The sequence below is a fragment of the Equus caballus genome, chromosome 5 (genome assembly GCF_041296265.1).
Source record: "Equus caballus isolate H_3958 breed thoroughbred chromosome 5, TB-T2T, whole genome shotgun sequence".
NCBI lineage: Eukaryota > Metazoa > Chordata > Mammalia > Perissodactyla > Equidae > Equus > Equus caballus.
In genome coordinates this window covers 58,310,680-58,327,969 of record NC_091688.1, presented here as the reverse complement: position 1 = coordinate 58,327,969, position 17,290 = coordinate 58,310,680, and the positions used below count along the sequence as shown (strand labels likewise).

Here is a 17,290-nt window from a genome sequence, read left to right as displayed (position 1 = left end):
GAACAGACAACTGACAGGAGGATTTGATTTGCTCAGTTTGGCTGAGAATAAGACACTCTTCTCATGCAAATGAAGGCCGATGAAGAAGATGAGTTTATACTGTTTAAAATGCAATATGATCTTTTTGGCTCAAATAGCTGTATGCCAGTAATTTAGAGGTTAATTTGGTTCTGAAAAGCATGCAAATTCTCTTTGTGAATTTGTGCATTAATAGAACTTTCTACTAAGTGACTTTCCTTATAGGGAAATAACAAGATTTGGCTACATTCTTCTTAAGGCAGATAAACACAGAGGCAGGAGCTGTTACACTGAAGAATCCTTAATGAACTATAAAGACTACTTTGTACTCTACTTGATTCACATTGTTATGTTTTGATTTCTGGTTGGTTTCATGATCAGATAATAGAGAAGGGTGCAATTTCCATAATCAACCTCTCCTCCTTCTCCTAGATCTCACCGCCACCCAACCCATCCAGGACTGCCGCCAAGAAGGAAGGCTTCACTGGAATGCAAGTGCCACCAGGGAGAGGGAGAAGCTTTACTGGTTTAAGGCTGTATTGCTTGCAGCCAGAACAATATCCAGGACAGAGTAATGACTCAGCAAGCATTTGCCGGACAAATTCTAATATTTCCAATTTTCAAAACGGTTTAGGATTGGTGACCTCTCTTTTCTGAGGCTGAGTAGATCAAGTGTATCAAACTTGATTCTCTGAAATCTACTTTGGCTTCCTATTTTCTGAAAGCAATGTCAATTGCTGATTTTAATTTATAAAGCCCCGTTTGGGTACAGACTCTTCATATGCAGGTTACCATCCTCTTTTTGCAATACTCAACCAACTAAAGTGGTTCAGGCAGTTCCAGTAGCATCCAGATTTTAATCCTGGGGAACTTTTGAGGCATTTGTCCTTGCATAGGGCAAATTTTCATCCATCCTACTGAATCAGGGCCTCAATTTATTGACCCCATGAGTACAGCAAATTCATCATTTCAGTCTGTATTCCCTAGTTGTGTAACTCTCCCACGTAAGAAAAGGCAGCAGCACAACAGCAGTAACAGCAGAAGCAACAACAACACTGACATTTTCATTAAAGTTAGGGACTCAGGAATGAATCTGTTGAATTAAATGAATGTCCTATTAGCTAAGCTCAGTGCCTCTTGTGACAACATGTAAAACTGGACTCATAGCAAGCAAAACACTCTACCATCTAAACTCAAACATAATTAATGACTAATTTCCCTCATATTTCATCTCTCTCTACCATAACCTCCTGAATTTTAGACCTAACTCTATTCAAACTGTTGTTTTATTGCTAAAGTTTGAGACATGGAAATGGCCAATTTCTCCATATTAAATTTAGAGCTATTTGAGCATACGCTTTTCACCCACTTAAGGATGGGTTTTGAATGACAGTTGTTGGTTTGGGAGGCCAGGTAACGGAGACACGGCCATCTCACCACTAATTCCACTTTCTTTTTGCTTCTCCTCCCTTTGTCTTCTTGCTCCTTCCTTCCAGACATCTACCCAGAAAATCTGGATTCCTTGTGATCTGGTTGTTCCCATCATATTTGCTGGGTTTACATCAACTTAATGTTGACAGCAGTATTTGTGCTTTGGCTATCTTTATTAAGGAATGTTGCTGGGGCATAGCAACAAGAAAGGGTTATCTCAGAATGAAGGTTTATGCAGAAGGAAAAATGGTCTTCAGATGTTTTAGAAAGACAGTAACTCTGGGTACATTTAGGCTGGTATACAACACTGATTTCCAAAGATTTGAAACAACACCTAATATACACAAAGTCTATTACCTCGCACACCAAATTTCAGTAGTCTTCTGGGACACCAAATTACCAATGAAGCAAAAGATATGCTACAGTGGTTAGGTGCACAGGTTTTATATATTAAAAAAAAAAGGGAGATAATGATTAGTATTTTTGCTTCAAAGCCTTATGTAATTTACCAGATAAAGCTAACCTTTTTCTCTCTCATAGTCCAAAAAGCGTGTATTTGATAGACACCCTATTCTAAACATTATTTTAATTTTTTTTATTTTAAAAAAAAGCCCAGATGTTCATTATTCCTGGGTTATAAAAGAAGGATACAGGTGCTATAGAATTATGGTAGAAAAGGACTTAAGAAAAAGAAAAATGAGAAAAAAATGGTCAGATGGGGAAAATATGCTCTCAAAATGGAACTCTTTGCTAAGAGCCACAGATGCAATACCTGAGCCTCAGGAGAGCTTTAATTAGTCCAGCTTTTCCTGCAGCGCATGCTCAGAGGCTCTGGAGCTGACTGTAAATTAGGGCAAGGAAATCCAGCAGGGGCCTGGGTGGGTAAAGGGGGAAGGGCGGGATCTTAAAGGGGCAACAACCATTTAAAAGAGCAATGCATGTCGGCCCCACCATTCCTGTTACAGGCCTTTCAACCTACCACTGTCAACCTACTCCACTTTCTGTGTTCCCTATCTCAGTTAAATAGTACCTCCATTTTCCCAGTCCTCGAAGCCAGAAACACAGGAATCACTCCTGTTTTCTCTCTTTTGCCTCAGCAAAATGCAATCACTATCAATTTTTGCAGATTTTACCTTAAATTCGACTTTACTTCTCCATCCCTACTATCATTGTTCTGGGTTAAGCCCTCAGGCCCTCACTGGGTCCTGGCCAGGCCATTAGAACAGTGTCTCAACTGGTGTTATATGCATTTTCCACTGCTGTCTGTAGGGGAGGAAGAGAAATCCTTTACCCTCTCTAGGTCCTTCTGGCTGGCCTAAGAATTAAATTGACATGAGACAGAATAACAGGAGAAAATCACACAAAGCTTTATAACATGTACACATGGGAGAAACCCAGGAAAACTGAGCAACTCATTAGAATGGCCAAAGCTGTCACCTTAAATAGCATCTTTAGCTAAAGACAAAGGAGGATGTTGGGGTAGTGGTTTTGGGCTTCAAAGGGGAGGAAGGCAATTCACATGGAGTTGGAAAAGCAAATGTTTGGTAGATAAGATTGGGCTTAGCAAAGACCCTCAAAGTCTACCGATACCCAGAGTTATCTATGGTGATGGCCTGTCCTGGGGACAGGTCTTTTATCGTTAATTTCTTTTAGGCAGTAAAGGGAGAGGTCAAAGTTTCTTTCAGAGTCTTTTGTTCTTGAAAACAAAGACGGCAAAGAGACATATTTTGAGGTGGCTAATTCTAATCCCCCATATGCCAAATGATCACTTAAAAATCACATCACTCCAGCTTACAACACTTCAGTGGTTCCCCATGAGCTGTAGGAGAATATTCAAGCTCCTTAGTATTGCCTACCCAGCCTCTAGCAACCCGTCTGACCTCATTTCTGACACTTCCCAGGTTGCACTTTCTCTTCTGAAGATAACCAACTGCTTTTAACATATATGTCCTAATATATGGTGAATTCACACTGAATATACAGAAGAATTTTTGGCTGACTTAAAATATATAAACTTTTAGGAAGTAAGATGAAATAACCCAATTTTTACTTAACATTTAATTTATTAATTTAGCTATATATCATATAAAATATTAATTTATAATATTTTTACTCCCATGCATCATGATGTCAAAGAAAAATTTTCAAAAGTTAAAAAATATGACTCTCTTTCAATTTAGAATGATCTCACGTCAACAATTTTACTTTAATTGATGAACGAATCAGTAGGATGATAAAACTGGTTCTAAAAGCATTTGAGAAACTGGTCATTTCTAGAAAAAAAGAATGTTAAAATAAGATTGCTGGATTAGTTACAGAATGAGTTCATGTTTTACAGGACAAGAAAATAATAGATTATCTTTCCTATTGAACATAATCATTTGTGTATCTACCAAACAAAAATCTACAAATTTACATGTCACTGCATAGTATCTGGACTCTAATTCACAGTAAATAGCAAAGTCAAACACAGGTAAATTTTCTTACTGAATTAAATAGTCCTGGGGTGGGCCTGTTAAACAATACTTCATTACCTTCTCTGCTTGCTTTCTTACTGTTTCTAAATAGAGGATAATTTTCCTTAACAATGGAAGTTTTTTTATTAAAACACTTCACATGAATCTTCTCCATCAGTGCTTTGGCACCACAATAGTCACTTCTTGAGTCACCTAACAAAGTTTCCCAAAATATAACATCTTTATGTCCTATGTTTTCTGAGATAAAGCACTTTTGGAATCTTGTGTAGGTTCTTATGAGTTAGAAAAGAGGACAGATATATTAAAAAACTATAAACATTATAGAACAGTGCATAGTTATGTAGATGTTAAAAATGTAGGAGTAGCTACCAAAACAATAACAATAACAAAGCAATCTGTAGCTCCCCAAAATAGCAAACAGAGAGAAGGGCAGGAGAAAAATGGCTTTAAGACTCCAACGGATGGCCAAGAAGGAAAAAGAAAGAAGATGGTAAACAGAAAACACAAAAAGAAATGGTATAAATAACTCCAAATATGTCACTCACAATAAATATAAATGGATTTAACTCACCTGTTAAAAGACAGAGACTATTGAATTGGATGGACAAAAAAATTCCTCCTTCCATAAACATGCCTAGAACATAATAAAACCAAAAGTATGAAAATAAAAAGATTACAAAGAAAATGCGAACAACAACAAAACTGATGTAGTAATATGAACATTAGACAAAATAAAAATTAAGACAAAAAGCATTAAAAGAGAAAGGAGCTGCTTCATCATGATAAAATGAATGAATCTATTGGTACTTTTACGAACCTACAGAAATAAAGAGAACTGGTAAAAACTCCAATATTATAAGCATTTTGTAAGACTGACACATTTATTAAAAACTGATATATCCAGCAGAGAAAAGTCCAGTAGTAATATAGACTACTTAAATAAAATGAACAAGCTTGATGTAATATATAGAGAGCCTTGCACCCAAACAAATGAAGAATATTTTCACTATGTTCAGTACATTTTTCTAAAATGACCACACACTAGGTCACAAGAAAACTCAAAAAATTTCCAAGATTTAGTATCATCTCTGTTCACAAAGCATTTATATTAGTAATCAATAAGAAGATCGTTAAAAAGTAGCAACAGCCATTAATTGGAAACCAAAAAAAAAATGTGATAACAAATAGCTCATTGGTTAAAGAGGAAATTACAATGTCATGGAATATTTAAAACTAAAGACAAGTAGGGGGGCCGGCCTGGTGGCTGAGTCGTTAGGTTCATGAGCTCTGCTTCAGTAGCCCAGGGTTTTGCTGGTTCCGATCCTGGGGGAGGACATGGCACCACTCATCATGCCATGCTGGGGTGGCATCCCACATGCCACAACTAGAAGGACCCACAACTAAAAATATACGACTATGTACCGGGGGGCTTTGGGGAGAAAAAGGAAAAATAAAATCTTTTTTAAAAAAACAAAAACAAACAAAAAACTAAAGACAAGGAAAGTACCACATGATAAAAATAGGATAGAGCAAAGTAGTGCCTAGAGGCAAATGCATAGCCTTAAGTACAATTATTTTTAGAAAAACTGAAAGCAAATAAGCTACACTTTCAAGTCAGGTAGCTAGTAAAAGAATTAGAGTTACAAAAATAAGTTAAGAATTCAAAGAATTCATAAAATAGAAAACAAAGAAATATAGAAAAAAATCACAAAATAAAAACGGGTTCTTTAAAAACAACAAAGTAGACAAATCTCTAGCAAGACTGATAAGAATGGAACAATAAAAATGAACAATATTAAGAATGAAAAATGGGGCATAAATAGAGCTAGAACACGATTTTTTTTAAAAAAAAAACTCTAAGAGAAAAAGATGAACACGTTTATTCCAAAACCAAAAGGAAAACTAGACAAAATAGCAACATTTTTAGAAAAAAAATAACCAAAAGTAATTCAAGAACACAAAGCCATAAAAATATGTGGTATTTCCCTATCTATCTATCTCTGTAATAAAGAGGCTCCCCCTGCAAAACAAGCCAAGTCGATGGTTTAAAGGAGCTTTACCAAAGACTTCCAACTCATTTTACTAAACCACCGTAATCCCACTGCCAAATCCAGACCAGGACAGCAGGAAGGAAAGAAAATTATAGGCCTCTCTCACGCTGTTAGATGTAAAATCTTAGATAGAATATTAGCTGGTCACCTCTTCTATTCAGTATTGTATTGGGGATAATGGCCTGGACAATGGAATACTATGCAGCTGTTAAAACCAAGTTAACGAGGCGGAGGAAAGAGGGGACTAAGGCAGGCAGCCAGCCTCCCTCGGCCCTGCTGTCTCTTTCTCCACCTTTCCAGCCCGGCAAACTGCTGTTTATCCTTCAAACACCTTGGCAGCCATCACCTCCTATCCCACAGATTAATCTTTCCTCTTCTGTATTTCCTTTGTACCAAGGGCATATTTCTAGATGCAAATGTGTCTCATGGTTTTGCAAGAATTTGTTTACCTGTGACCACACAGCTAGCACTGAATAGGACTGGAAAGAAATGTTGAATAGCACTCTTCTCCGAAGGATCTAGAACGCCCCATCTCAACCTCCTGCATTAAACTGATCTGGACAAATAATGTTGAGTCGCCAGCAGGTCACCCAACAGTTACCACTCCCCCCCCTCCCGCCCCCCCGCCCCCCGCACCAAGCACAGGCCACGGATTAGACCCAGTGGCAGTTCCCGTGTTTCTCCATCGGCGAGGATGCCGCACGCCCGAGCCCACTTCCTCTTTGCTCTCACTTTAAGCGGCGCAGACACCAATCGCTCTCAGACAAGAGTGATTAACAGGAAGCCCAGAGGCCGGGGTACCGGGTATCCAACCCCAGACGCGCACGCTGTCCTCCGGCCGGCCGCCGCCTGGATGGGCGCCTGGGAGCGCGCGCTCCGGCCGCCCCCGGCCCCGCCCGCCGCCCCGCGCACCGCCCCGCCCCGCCGCGCCCGCACTCCCGCTCCCTCCCGCGCCGGGCCGCGCGCCGCGCCCGCAGAGGGAGGGCCGCGCCGCAGGGGGCGTCGGTCGGCTGGGCGGGAGGGGCCGGGCTCCCGCTCGCGGCTGGGCCCGGGCCGAGCGCGCGCCCGCCATGGAGGTGGAGGAGGCGTTCCAGGCGGTGGGGGAGATGGGCATCTACCAGATGTACTTGTGCTTCCTGCTGGCCGTGCTGCTGCAGGTGAGTCCCCCGCCGCCCCGACTGCGCCCCGCGCCCCTCCTCCTGGCCCCGGGGCCCGGCGAGGCGCGGCCCGCTGTCCCGGATGTCGAGGGGCTGCGAATCCCTGAGGGGTGGCGGGCCGCCCCGGCCCTGATCCAGCGCGAGAGCGGGGCTGGGCGAGGCGCGGCGCCTGGACTCCAGAACCCCAAGGTCGCTGACGGGCCTGTCAAGCTTTGTGCCGGCCCAAACCTCAGATCCTCTCCCCTTAGGCCAGTTCGCCAGGCCAGCTATCCCCTCACCTCGAGTAGGGAAGGAGTGTGTATGGGGAGGTCCTGCAGCAGATGATCTGGTTAATTAGGGATGCAAAATTACGTTGTTACCTGTAATAGACTGCAGATACGAAAGGGAATTGTTATCCTAACCGGAGACACTGTCACCTTGGCATCTGGAACACACAGAGAGTCCTGATAACCCGCAGATAAAAGGTCCAACCTAAAAAAGATAAAGGAGCAACCTCCTTCAGCTTTGTGTGTCTACTTACCATCTTTTCCTGGATTTGAGGGGGCTTCATAGTCCAGGGGCTTTCAGTGCATAGGATTTCTTTCTCTCTGGTTTAAGTTCTGCTGGGTCATTCTGCCTTGGGGCCATTCTCGATTTAAGACATTTATAAGCCGAATAGTGCCATCTACAATGTCTCACTATAAAAATTGAATCACCTCATTGTACAGAATTCTTGGACCCTACTTGCATACCCTAACCTAAAAATATATTCCATACCTAAACGTCACTCCAGATACACTTTGCCAGGCACGGGTTACTCCTCCTGCCCCAGGTTAAATGGCCCGTTTGACATCAGTTACTTCTCCCAACATTCTAAAGGGATTTCATTCACAAATCCTTTCCTAGTACCTACTCTGAGCCAGCTGTTATACTCATTCCTTCATTCAACACATATTTAATGAGTGCCTACTATGTGCTGAGCAGGGGCTACGATGGTGGACAAATCTGAATCCTTTGCTGTGACGCTTGCATTCTAGTGGGGGTGGGGTGAGGCAGGCAGACAGTTAAACAATTACAATGAAAGTGTGATGATAGTTATTTTGAGAGAAGTACAGGATGGGCATGGGTATAACCACCTGTTGCTTAAACCTTGCATAAGGCAACCGCTCGGCAGGAAGATGGGGTGGACGGAGGTAAGGGTTGACTTACTGATTCTCTTTTCTGTTCAAATGTTTGAAAGTTCCGTTGATTGCATCAGATGATTTCACCCCTAGAGGACGCATGCAAATGAAGGACTGATATACGGAGTCAGTTCTTTCTCCAGCAGAACAAGTTCTCAGTTCACAAATATGCGGTATTCTGAAGTTCTTTTAAGTTTGTTGTTTTAGCTTTAAATGTTGTTTCCCCATAGCTTTCTCTATGGGGAAAAAGTGTTCATGCTAAATCACAAAAGAATATTTAATACAGAGAGAATAGAATTGTAACCATCATGCCTGATGTTTGTTTATAGCATGGTTTCCTTGAGAAATTTTTTTTCCTGTTCTAACCAAGAATTCCAGAAACAAAACTCCCTGTCTGAGCAGTCCCACCTCCCCATCTCCAGACTCCACCTCCTGTGTTATTATCTTCTTACCTGCCTTGCCGGTATCCACTGACCTGGAATAAGTTTGTCTTGAGTGGAGTGTGGCACTAAAAAGGCCAGTGTTCTGGGTTCAGACCCTAAATCTCCCTCACTTACTTTTGTTCATGATTGACCCAGTTAGAGTTTGGTACAAAGAGGCCTAACTAAGCTCATGACCATGAGTATTGACTGAACCCTGCCTGACATGCAGCCAGTGTTTCCCATAGAAGGACCCGGTCTCAGAGTGTTGGGAATGAGTGACTGTTTATCTTGTAGGTGTGGGCTGGGGCGGTGTCCTGGAGCTGTGCCTATTCCAACAGAGCAGATGCCGCAGTCCAGGCAGAAGTGAATCCTTCACAGCTGCTCCATGTTTTTGAGGACTCCATCGACCCAGTGACATGCATGATCCGAGTGGTCCTAGGGTTGCCCAAAGCTATGTGGGATAGCAGAGTGGAGTCTCCCCGAAGACCTCTCTACCACATCTATGGCTGGAGACAGCTTGGGCTGAGGGAGCTGGCCTTCGGAGTGGGAATACTGGGGAGTCTCATTACACAGTTGTACATGATGCTTTCCTCATTCTTGTGGGGTTGCTTCCCCCCAACAGAGGCAAAAGTAGGAAGCCCTTCTCAGAAGGGGCTTAAATGGAGGGAGGTTGATGTTTGTCTGCTTTGAAGAGCAAAGCACTTGTCTCCCATTGCCCAAGGAAGGCACAGACCAACGGCATAGCAGCACGCTGACAGAGGGAGCCTCTGCCTTGGCAGGACTTTCCTGCCTCTGTGGTTTGGTAGTGACCAGCCCCAGCCGAGAAACACAAAACTAGAGGGACGGAGATGGAAGCTGTACAGATCATTTTGCATTTTCTTCCTTCTGGGATTGTTATTATTATTTTTTTTAATGGTTTTAACTCCCTTTACTTCAAAAACATCCAAGTTCAAACTAAAAGGACAAAACCACATTCCAAAGCCAACTCAGGTCTTTAGTTAACTGTTTTCTCGGATTCTTGCTACCAACCATCGTAGGGATCCTCAAAAGTTACCTCGATATCCAGTTTCCTTTGGCTCGGGGATTTCCCTTCACACTTCTTACAAACATAATCTTTGGCATCCCCATAGTGGTCAACTTTCAGATATATAAAGAATTGATGCAGACTCTGTAGATTTCTCTTGAGCATGATAAGATGCAAATGCCCTGATAATAGTGATATGTGGTTTTAAAGTACATAAGCAAAAAGCTAAAGGAAAAAAATCACCTTATGTAAAAATGGTTGTCTTACAAACAATAAGATTTATAATTTCATAGCTAGAAAAATTCTTACCCTCAGAATATACATGCCCTCCCTTGGGATAATAGCTATTTGTGGTATATAAATATGAAAAATTCTATTTAATTTATTCCTCTTTCTATTTTCTGATAGTGATTCAGAGTTGACGCCATCATCACTGTTTTGTGTGTGTGTATGTGTGTGCTTATTTGCCAAGCTGTCTGGAGGACGAAGTTGGGAATACGGTTTTTTTTCCTTGATCCCTGTAGACATAAAGTGAAAATGGACCCTACTTCTTTGTTCTAAGCCAGATGCTCCAGCTCATTCTTCTTCCTCAGGATCAGGAATCATAGATTGTAGTATAATTTGCACAGGATTTAAAACGTCCATTAACCAGCGGGAACGTGTAACCTGTAATAAGCATTAGTTTCACTAGCAAAATTGTGATGCTGCTATGAACCTCAGCTTGAGGTGCCGAACTCTGTTATTCTGGAATGCATTATTTTTATGTAAACTTTTAATAACACCCACCTTATTTTTCAGATCCTAGAACTACCAGGGCATTCATGTCATCCACTCAATAAACAGCTTTTGACAGTGTTTTAGAAAGTGGCACAATTGAACAGGTATTTTGCAGAAGAGGAAACTCTAGTAGTCAATACATGAAAGGATGTTTACCTTCAGTGGTCATCTGGGACAAGCATGTTAAAATGACTATGAAATATCATTTCACACTTATTAGATTAGCAATCATTAAACAGTCTAACAGTACAAGTGTGATGAAAATGAGAAGTAGGAACTATTTCTATTAGAGAACAATTTGTCACTGTCTAGTAAAATTAAAACCCCATGTTGGACTCACATCTCCCACAGTATCTCTTGAACATGTGCATAAGGAGGTGTGTACAGGATGTTTATTGCAGCACTGTTTGTAATAACAAAAACCAGTAACCACCTAAAAGACTCTCAGAAAGGGACCAAATGGTTAAAATGTGGTATAAATTTGGTAGACTATAACAATTAAAATGAATGAACTAGATCTCTACACAGTTGTGTGGGTGAATCTCTAAAACACAATGTTAAATGAAAAAAAGAAGCATGATGTATACAGTGTGACACATACTTTTATTACCAATTTTAAAAACATACAAAATAATACTATATTTGGTTAGGGAATATATATGAACAGCGTAGAAGAATAAACATGGAAGAGAAGGATCCACACCCAACTCAACATTGATGGCCTCTTGGGGAGGAAGGGAGCGCTGGATCTGGGGAGGAGTGCAAAGGAGATTTCCTTTGTATCTGTAATACTGTACTTTAGAAATGTGAAGCAAATAAGATAAAATGTTATTTACTAATTGTGCTGGTGGGTTCATGAATCTTGTTGTATTCATTTTGCTTTTCTGTGTTAACTTAAACAAAAAATGGTGAAGAAAAGAAGATCTGCATATCTCAGAGAGAATCCTGCAGTTCGCTGTATGAGAATTATATTTCACTCTTTTATCGCGTTTCCTTTCACCAGTTATGCCTGTGCGTTGTGGTCACGTAACACTTAAGGAGGGTGAGGTAGAGTGAATTTTGTTGAGGGTGCTTTGTTAAACTTTGTGTGGAACACTGTACAACTAACCTCTCCCACCTGCTTGCATTTGTCACCATGTCCCACCATCCCCAGGAGATTCATAGGAAGGCTCCCTTTTGATGAGGTGTCACTGGGGTGGATAGATGGCTCTCCTACACATTGGTGAGGACCTTATTGTATTACAGTCATTCAGATCAGCCCTCGTGCCTCAGGGGATTCACACCACCACCAGGGGTTCAGCCCTGGTGAGAACGCATGGTATTAGGGAGAGCTTCTCTGGCATGGCTCTGAAACACATGACCGTCTACCAGGGTTCTCTGCTAGTTGAGCAAGTTTTTTGCCACCTTAACCTTCAGTCTTAGTTTTGTCTGTCCTCAGACCATGGCCTGGAGCTTGGATCTCCTGAGAGGTTTATGATAATCTGGGGAACATTTGTCTGGTGTTCCTTCCATCAGTTTAGAGTGGGGCACCGTAAGTCGAAGAGATCTTAGCTGCGCTTGCCCCCAGTATGCCCTTGAGAAAACTGTTGTTGTCTGTGGACAGACACTGCCCCCTGGCGTAAGGCAGATGAAGCTGCAAATCTGTCAGACCCTCAGATTTCTATCCAGGGAGGTTATGCAGTTACTGGAGCATCTCAAGAATTGGGATGTGCCTTGAAAAGCTACTGGTTCTATGCCTCTCCTGCACCCAAACCCCCAGTAGCGTGCCTGACCAGGGCCACCCACAGCTGCTTGACGTGTGCTCTGACAGAGAAGGTATCATCTTCCAAGACAGCACAAAAAAGTCGTTATAATTATGAAGACTGGCAGTGTGAATATGACAGAAAGAACACTAGACTTGAGTGCTGTGCCATGGTGCTTCAAGGTGGCTGGTGACCCGTCCGTCTTTACTGGGGTCTTGGAGTACATGGAAGTTTGGAAGTTTAATTCATTTGTTTTGCAAGTTCAAGGTTTCTTAAAGTTGCCCACTGCCCAGCAATTAGTTGGCGTTGTGTCCATGTTGACTTTTGAGGTTTTCAGAATGCTAGCGTGGTTCGCCACCACAAGGCAGTTAGAGGCAGCCTTGGAAGAAAGAGCCATCAAATCCAAAGATGCACACAGCTTAGGAATGTCCTCTCTGACTTCCTTGAGCAGACACTCAGACAGAAGCTAACATCTGCGCTCATGGGAATTGTATGGTACTCAACAAGTAGTAGATGGTGATTGTAGAAAACCCAGAAAATATGGAAAAGAAAAAAATCACCAGAACTGCTACCACCTAGAGGTAAAACATGCTCACATTTTGGTGTATGGCCTTGCAGATTTTTTAGTATACAAATATGTACATTTGTCCTTTTTGCAAAATTTGTTTTGTAACCTGAATTTGTCTCAATATTGTGAATATGTTGCTGTGCTCATAAATGAACAACTGCATATTTTTCAATGGCTGTAGCATAGTGTTCCAATGCATGGCTACTGTAACTGGCTTATTCACTTCTCTTGTTGCATATGTGGGTCATTTGCTTCCTCTTTTGTACGGTTCTGAAGCCCACACAGCCCGTACTCTTGGGTCATTCTTTGGCTGTAGCCCTCACTTCTCCCAGTTGATTGTCTACCATTCTTCCCAAGCCCAAATGTCTCCTGACTCCATGCTGCTCATTCTCCCAGGTGTTCTTTGTTTCAACGTTATGATAAAATAGAGGTTACTAGGCATCAGCTTCTTAAACATCCTTTCCTTTTACTTCAAAATTAATTTTATCCTTGTCCAGCATTGTTTCTCCACAGTGTCCAAGAGGGAGGCATATCTCCACCCTCTTTCCAGGGATGTCCTCTCGCCTTTGTTCTTGAGTCTCTGTGGCTCCATCAGTTATTTCTAACCTGCGTTCTCTGACATCCCAAAGAACAGCGTGCCTGGTAGATTTAGGTGGTAGATGGAAATAGTATTAAAGAGCATTAACTCATAGAGTGAGAGCGTTATTCCCTTTTCAATTCTTCTTTAATCCTTCTGTTTATCCAAGAAGAAACTCTCATTCGGTGTTAGCACTTCTCAAAACATTTGCAAATATTTCTGTTTTAACAAAGGGAATGAACTAAAATTAAAGAATTAAAGAAGTTTCAGACTTTGGCAGGAAACATTACCTAGTCAGAATTTAATAACGTTATTCTGTTTTCATGATATTTATTATTCATTTTCTTTTAAAACTTCTTTTTGAATTATGAACCATTTCAAACAGAATACAGAGAATAATATCGCAAACATACATGTCCCTACTTCCAGATTTATTAAATGCTAATATTTTGCCATATTTGTTTAATATTGTATCAGTCATAGTTTAAGCAGAGAAGCAGGAAACAGAACTCCTAGGATGGAGATGTATGTATGTGTATATATTAGTGTGTATATATCTGTATTCATATATATGACTATATATGTAATCAATGAATAATTTGTTCTGGGGATTTGACCATATGCAGTCGTGGGGGCTGGTTCAGCAGCCCCAGTAAGGCTGTGGTCTTTGTGTCTGATGTTGGAGCTTGAAGTCTGCAGGGCAAGCAGTCTAGAAGGAAAGATATGATCTGGAACCCATCAGAATTGACTAGAATCTGTGTCATTCTCACTGCCTCCAACCTTGATGAAGCAGATCCTTTCATCATGGAACTAAACACACACCTGGCCCAGGAGTCAGAGAAGCTGAAGGAGGGTCCAGGGGAATGTGGATCAGTTGCAGGCCCAGCTGCTGTGCTGCACCGACAAGATGAGCCAACAAAGAAGGTAGAATGTATGTATGGCACAGAAGGTCTGGGTCAGCCTTCCAAGCATAAAAAACAAAATGGCTGTTCCTTTGCTTTCACCCCCCTGCCAATTCTTGCCTGAAAATACCTTAAATAAAAACTAGCCAATACTTGGTGTTGTAACATGGTATTTATTTTGATAGTTCTGCCTGGCAGGTCATATCTCCATTGATATAAAATTTTATTTTTCAGTAAATTTACTTAAGTTATAAAATTTGAATCGATTTAAGACAATTTTTTTTTTTTTGGTGAGGAAGTTGGCCCTGAGCTAACATCTGTTGCCAGTCTTCCTCTTGTTTTTTTCTTCCCCAAAGCCCCCAGTATGTAGTTGTGAATCCCAGTTGTAAGTCCTTCTAGCTCTTCTATGTGGGATGCCACCACAGCGTGGCTTGATGAGTTGTATGTAGGTCTGCACCCAGGATCTGAACCAGTGAACCCTGGGCCACCGAAACAGAGCACAAACTTAACCTCATGGCCACTAGATTGGCCCCTAAAAGAAGACTATTAATTAAATAATAGAAGACAGAAAAAGGGCATGTAACACTCTTGTGGGGGATACTCAGATGACTGAAGTTTGGGAAAAGCTGAGCTAGCCCTGTAGTACTTCTTCCCAGAACCCTAAAAACATGTCCTTTACTTTCTTGACTCTAACTAGACTGTTTCTTTGGCCCGAGTTTTGTTTTGATTGCAGCCCCAGCAGTCTTTCTGTATCCAGCTCAGGTGGCACATTTGCAACCTTTTCCTTCCCCCTGCTTGGAATTCCCATCTACTTTCTCTGTGTTGTCATTCACTTCATTTCTACTATGGATAACGGAGCCTTTGTCAAAATCTGCCTTGTATTCATTGCTTTGGATATATTTGTTGTCTTCACCTGAATGTATGTGCCTAGAAGGAAAGAACTGTTTCTTATCCCTGGTTGTTACCACCTGAGGCTCCTACACAATGTGCTGCAAAATGTTGGCACTCACAAAATGTTTTAAAAATGAAACTGAAATAACAGAAGGAAGGTGGTCAGGTGGTAGTCCTCTCATTTTATTTGGGAGAGAGAGATTGAGAGAAACAGATGGAAGGTTAAATAGTGTGTCTAAAGTCTTAATTAGTGGTTAGAACCAAGATTAGGTCCCAGAATTACTGGTTTTTTTAATCCATAAGCATTTTTTTCCTACACCATTCTGTAAGGAATTAGTTAACAAAATGTGTCATAAGCTGTTATGTACACAGGGGTGTGTCGAGTTTCTTGAAAGAATATAGAAGTATCAGTTTGGGTTTCTCCTTCAGAAGATGACAAATCATGAGAAAATTAGAGTTTAACTATAGCTACACTGTTAAATAATGATACAAAATAATATTTCCCCAGTAAACAATATAGCCATTGAATGCTTTGGAAATTAAGAAAGGAGACATCAGGGGCCAGCCTGGTGGCGCAGTGGTTAGGTTCGCATGTTCCACTTCTTGGCGGCCCGCGGTTTGCTGGTTTGGATCCCGGGTGTGGACGTGGCACTGCTTGGCAAAAGCCATGCTGTGGTAGGCGTCCCACATATAAAGTAGAGGAAGATGGGCATGGATGTTAGCTCAGGGCCAGTCTTCCTCAGCAAAAAGAGGTCTATTGACAGCAGATGTTAGCTCAGGGCTAATCTTCCTCAAAAAAAAAAAAAAAAAAAAAAGGATGGGGCCGGCTCCCTGGCTGAGTGGTTAAGTTTGTGCGCTCCACTGCGGTGGCCCGGGATTCGGATCCTGGGCATGGACATGGCACCACTCATCAGGCCACGCTGAGGCGGCGTCCCACATCCCACAATTAGAAGGACCTGCAACTAAGATATACAACTGTGTATGGTGGGGGCCGGGGGGTTGGGGAGATAAAGCAGAAAAAGAAAAAAAAAAAAGATTGGCAACAGTTGTTAGCCCAGGTGGCAATCCTTAAAAAAAAAAAGAAGAAGATTGGCAACAGTTGTTAGCCCAGGTGCCAATCTTAAAAAAAAAACAAAAAGACATCAGTGTGGTCTAGAGTGGTTCATTGAAGGCTTCAGAAAGAGGGCTGAGCTTGAGCTGAACTTTGAAGCTTGGCTTTAGAGAGGAATAGGAAAGTCATTTCAGGTGGAAAACGTAAAATTGGATAAAGGGTAGAAGAGGGAATAACCTATACCCTTGCTACAAAAAATGTGGCCCAGACCACAGCGTTGACCTCACTGGAGCTTGTTAAAAGTGCAGAATCTCAGATCCCACTCCAGCCAACAGAGTTAGACTCTGCACATTAATGTTTAGGAAACACTGACATACTGTTTGTATGGTGCTGTACAATTTACTCTTGGCTGTAGGAACATCCTCTTTGGCCCGAGAATAGGTTAGCTAGATATGAATGAATTAGATCAAGATGGACTGCTAGTGTGCAGTCCCACTGGAAGAAAACATGAAGTTTAGAGAGGTTTTGATTTGCTGAAAGTTTACAGGGCTGAGATTCAGACTCAGGTATACAGATTCCCTGTGCTTTTCACAGGACCAATGAAAAGTCGTGTCTGGGGAATTGATTGGGCTCATACAGAAAGCTTGAAAGCGGATTCGGTAGCAATTGGGCCATGCGGTGAGGGTCTGGAGGGCTGGGGCGCTGATTGTTTATGCATTAATGTGTTTGACTGGAGGAGTCATGGGGAGCGTCTCAGGGAGACTGATCTGCTGGCGTCATGTGGGTGGATTAGAGTTGGGGGAGCAATAGGACTTAGAGACACCAGTTATTACGGGCATAATAACTAAACTTTTTAAACACAAAAAATGGGTAGTATCAGTAAGTCACTCAAGAAATACTTAGTGAATACTCACTTTGTGCTGGGCACTGTGCGTTTGGTCCTGCCTTTATGAGATGGTCTTGCTCCTGTAATACTTTTGGTTGAGTCACTTGGGTAATTGAGTACTGAGTGCGTAAAAGACAAACAGTAATAACAACAATA

The 17,290-nt window shown here is 41.7% G+C and overlaps 1 protein-coding gene and 1 long non-coding RNA gene across 8 annotated transcripts in view; one reads left to right on the top strand and one right to left on the bottom strand.

The window, feature by feature from the left end:
- The window catches only part of LOC111773544 (uncharacterized), a 43,005-nt gene extending 36,155 nt beyond the window's left edge, over positions 1–6,850 (bottom strand). Inside the window, exons 1-2 of the long non-coding RNA XR_011438743.1 lie at positions 6,710–6,850; positions 4,498–4,560 (exon numbers count right to left, since the gene is read on the bottom strand). This is a non-coding gene — a long non-coding RNA (uncharacterized lncRNA). The remainder of the gene's footprint in view (positions 1–4,497; positions 4,561–6,709) is intronic.
- Positions 6,851–6,935: 85 nt separating this feature from the next.
- Positions 6,936–17,290, top strand: part of SLC22A15 (solute carrier family 22 member 15) — a 110,985-nt gene continuing 100,630 nt past the window's right edge. For 3 of the 7 annotated variants that reach the window (XR_011438742.1, XR_011438741.1, XR_002808126.2), the window contains exon 1: positions 6,955–7,134. Coding sequence is in view for 1 of the 7 variants with exons in the window: in XM_023641352.2 (XP_023497120.1) it covers positions 7,048–7,134 (87 nt within the window). In the remaining 6 variants the exon portion in view is untranslated. Of the gene's footprint in view, positions 7,135–17,290 lie in introns of all 7 variants that reach the window. The other 4 variants (XR_002808124.2, XR_002808125.2, XR_011438740.1 and 1 more) reach the window with 2 other exon arrangements.